The sequence below is a fragment of the Vombatus ursinus genome, unplaced genomic scaffold (genome assembly GCF_900497805.2).
Source record: "Vombatus ursinus unplaced genomic scaffold, bare-nosed wombat genome assembly UNPS02012901.1, whole genome shotgun sequence".
Lineage (NCBI taxonomy): Eukaryota > Metazoa > Chordata > Mammalia > Diprotodontia > Vombatidae > Vombatus > Vombatus ursinus.
Window position 1 is genome coordinate 891,205 of NW_020952679.1, and position 4,291 is coordinate 895,495.

Consider the following 4,291-nt stretch of genomic DNA (forward strand, 5'->3'; position numbering starts at 1 on the left):
ACGGGGGGTGGGGGCCACGGGGGGTGGGGGCCACGGGGGGTGGGGGCGGGGCCGAGCCGGCCACGGGGGCCACGGGGGGGGGGTCCCGGCGCTGGAGCAGCCCGAGGCCGGCTCTGACCCGGGCCGGGGGCGGGCAGGGGTCCACACCCTCCAGCGCACGTACGGCTGCGAGGTCTCCTCCAAGCTCACCTTCCAGCGCGGGTTTCAACAAGACGCCTACGACGGACGCGACTACATCGCGCTGGACACGGAGACCTCCACGTGGACGGCGGCGGTGCCGGAGGCTGTGAACACCAAGCGTGAGTGGGAGGCTAACACGACCATGGCGGAGAGACGGAAAGCCTACCTGGAGGAGGAGTGCGTGCTGTGGCTGAAGAAGTACCTGGAGATGGGGAAGGAGACGCTGCAGAGGCCAGGTACCCCCGCCCCCCCGCAGTGTGCGCGGCACTCAAGGCCCCCGCTCCCCTTCTCCCCGTCCCCTGCAGCCCCAGGCACCCCTTGCACCCCAGACCCTACCCGTCCTTGTGTCCCTGGAGGGGAGAGGGGAAGGGAGAGCCTGGAAATGCCACTGACCTTTGCCTCCAGACCCGCCCTCCGCCCGAGTGACCCGCCACACTGCCCCCCACGGGGAGGTGACCCTGCGGTGCCGGGCCCAGGACTTCTACCCCGCTGACATCTCCCTGACCTGGCTGCGGGATGGAGAGGAGCGGGTCCAGGACGTGGAGTTCATTGAGACCAGGCCCGCGGGAGACGGGACCTTCCAGAAGTGGGCAGGTGTGGACGTGACCTCGGGCCAGGAAGAGAAGTATACCTGCCGAGTGCAGCACGAAGGACTGCCTAAGCCCCTCACCCTGAAGTGGGGTAAGGACAGCGAGGAGGGGCAGGGAAAGGTCATCCCCCAGACCCCAAAAGACCAGAGGGAGGTGGGGTGACGGGGGAGGTGGGGGAGGGGTTGGTGACTCCGAGGCCCCAGAGGGATCAGGTCTCTCACTGCCCTTTTCCATTTCAGAGCCAGAGTCCTCATCCACCTGGTTCATTGTGGGGGTCATTGGTGCTGTCCTCATCATCATCATCATTGCTGGACTTGCGATCTGGAGGATAAAGACTTTAAGGAGGGGGTCTTAGGGAGCAGGTACCATGGAGATCCTGGCTTCCCCTGACTCACAGCTTGTCTTTCTGTCCCCATCTTCTCTTTCCCACCCAAGGGACTGTCAGATGGGTCCTAAGACTCTAGATAAAGAAATAGAAACCGTTTATCTGGAGGATGCCAGGCAGGGGTGTAACAGGCTGGCCTAGTGGGGCATCTGCTTCAGACTCAGAGCAGCAGTGAATATGGGGATCCCTGCCAGAGGGCCTGGGTGTCCCCCAAGCCGGGGGCTGTAGACCAGCCTTGGGAACCCCTGGAGGTGGGCCTGAAGGTGAGGAAGTGCCCATTTGGGGGGCCTCTTCTCTCTTCCTCTTGGATCCAGAGGCTGGACTGGAGTGGGGGATGGGATTGCAGTCCCAGTTGTAATTTGTGTCTCCAAGACAAACCAGTGAACTCCTGAGACCTTAGTGTGGTCTCTCCTGGGTTCCTCACTGGAAATTTTTTTCTTTTCCAGGTAGAAAAGGAGGGGTCTATGTTCCTGCTTCAGGTAAGTGAAGAGTGGACATGGAGGGTAGAAAGATTGGCCCAGACCATGATATCTCTGGAATCTGAGCAATGGGAAGGCAGACGAGAGGCTTAGTCCAGTAGCCTTGCCTTGGTGTTCCCTTCCCTTCCCATACCACGGTTCTGGAATGTATGTCCCTGACTGGGTCGTTTCCCTCCTTTGTCTCCAGGCAATGACAGTGCACAGGGATCAGATGTCTCTCTCCCGGCCAAAGGCGAGACTCTGGGGGCCTGGAAGGAGAGAGGGGCTGGGGTAAAGGGGGCCAAGCACAGAGGAGGGTGGGTGAGAGGTTGGGCTGAGGACTGGATGGGTGGTGAGGCAGGTCCTTCAGAATGATGAGAGGCTGGAGGCAGAGGGGACTTGGAGGGTCTCCCTGAGTCTGTCTTTCCTTCTTCAGCTTGAGAGAATTGTCTGGTATGGACCTGGTATGGACCTGAGGAAGAAAACCAGTCTCCAGTGCCTGTGTTGTTCCTGTGGACCCCTGGCTTCTCTCCCCAGCATGGCCCCTGGGATCCTCCCTGGATTCTACTGGCCCAAGCCCAGGGAAGCATCATAGGGCCTTCACCCTGTTCTCCAAGGCCTCCTTCCCCCACCTTCTTTCTTTCTGCCTGTCTCACTCTGTAGAGACAACCAGCAGTGAGGGCCAGAGGGCTTTGGGAGGGGAACCTTCCTTCACACATGATGTTGCACTGACCTCTGGGAGCTTTTTCTGACTGCAAAAACAGCCCAATGAATTATTGCCCTTGAAATTTCAGCTTTTCTCCCCAATCTCAGCTAAGCTTCACATTTGGGTGGGGGATTTTGGGGGACAGAATGACAATGTGGAGATGTTCTGGCCATATGATGGGAAAATAAAGGAAAGGTTGGAGACCTCTGAGAATCCTTTTATTTGCTCTGCTGAGTCTGTGAGTGCAGGTGGGGGCTGGGGGGGCCAAGAGGGGAAGGAGCCTGGGGGAGGGCCGGCGGATGGTACGTGGTGAGGGTGCAGATGCTTGTCTTTGCTTTGTACTGCTCCGGCGCACTTGTGGACATGGTGTATTGGGACTTGTTCCGGGCTTCTCCTCCTGGAAGTGGAATGATGCAGAGTGTTGGCCCATAGGCGGCCCCTCAGCACGGTCTTTCAGGGAGTTCCAGTTCTCTCTATTTTGTTGCCATTTTCCTCCCCCCTTGTGTGTCTGTATCCCTGCTTTTCTTTCATTGCAGGGGCCTCCCTAAGGGCTGCTGTGGCCTCTACTCTGGGCCCATTCCAGGACCCTGGGGCTCCATCTCTGTTGGTGATGGCCACTGCAGGGAGTGACCGCCTGGTCCACTTTTCAGACTGTCCCAGAGTAGGGGCTCTTCACCTCTGAGGAAGAGAAGGGTTTCCCTTTGGAGTTAGTGCAGGAGGGACTATCTAGTTTCTAAATAGAAAGAAGTCCCTGCCCCCCTCTCTGCTCCCTGGAGTCCCTGCCCTATACATGGTTAGAGCCAGTTGATCGATCTCCACCTGTATCTCCCCTCCTCCCCCGCTCTTCCTTCCCCTTTGGAATGATCCACGCTGCCGGGAACATTCACCTTTCCCTCTTTTGTTCTGCCGTAGTATTTCTTTCCCCAAAAGACCAATGTTTTAATTATTTATGTTTCTCTCCCATCTTGTAATCACCATCTCAGCTTAGCTCAGACCATTGTTTTTCCTCATCGGAGGCCACCCAAGTTTTGCTTCCTTGTTCTACAATCCCTGGTGTGGACGTTTCCATTACCATTATAATTGATCTAAGGAAGGCAGTCACACAGTGGTGGAAGCGGCAGAGACTTGGGCCCTACTGCCTCCTCGCTGATAGGCAGTAATTAAGAGAAAACATTTGCTACAAATATGTCGGGTCAGATCCTGTGCCACGTTGGACACGTGTTGCTCATACCACACTCTAACTGGCTAGGATATAGTTTTTACAACAGAAGGTTCCAGGCCTCTCTCTGGGCCTCTTCATGTAAGAAGGCCAGGGATTCTGTGATAATAAGTGGGTGGATGATCTCCCCTGGGCTGTAAGCCATCTTATCCCATGGCCAGACAGGATTTGGGGACCCTGGGGTTGAAGTAAGGAAGGAGCTTCGAGGGAGTGGAGCCATCTTCTTCTTCCTCTTGCCTTGGTCATCCCGTTGTGGAGGGTTGTACATGGAGGACTTGTCTTTTCTCACTAGACTTCCTGTCCCCACGTGGCTTACAAGCAGCTGGACAAAAATACTGCTTTTATATCTCTGATGAATCACTGGAATATGAAACATCTCTCACAGAACTGGAGTTGCTTTTCTGACCCTGGTCTCCAAGCTCTGTGACCCCCAGAGTCCAGCCTTCCAAATCCCCCTCTTAACCATTACAGGTGTCCGTAAGCAGGAGGGGCTGCTGTATCTTTAGTCCATCCTCTCTCTTTCCCAAGGTGGGAAATCATTGTTGGTCTTTGGGAATTGTGAGTGGTCATTGCATTGATCAGAATTTTTAAGACTTCCAAAATTGCATTACAAATACTCAGATTGACTACAAAGGACCTGTGAAGGAAGAGGCTATATGCATCCAGAGAAGAACTGGCAAATAGAAGTTTGTAGAGAAGGATTTCTCACACACACACACACACACACACACACACACACACACACACACACAC

At 55.7% G+C, this 4,291-nt stretch overlaps 1 protein-coding gene across 1 annotated transcript in view; it reads left to right on the top strand.

Annotated features, from left to right (window-relative positions):
* The window catches only part of LOC114040268 (class I histocompatibility antigen, Gogo-A*0201 alpha chain-like), a 2,794-nt gene extending 1,669 nt beyond the window's left edge, over nt 1–1,125 (top strand). Inside the window, exons 3-5 of the mRNA XM_027858306.1 lie at nt 138–518; nt 604–861; nt 1,010–1,125. Of these exons, the coding sequence (XP_027714107.1) occupies nt 138–518; nt 604–861; nt 1,010–1,125 (755 nt within the window). The remainder of the gene's footprint in view (nt 1–137; nt 519–603; nt 862–1,009) is intronic.
* The last annotated feature ends 3,166 nt before the right edge of the window (nt 1,126–4,291 follow it).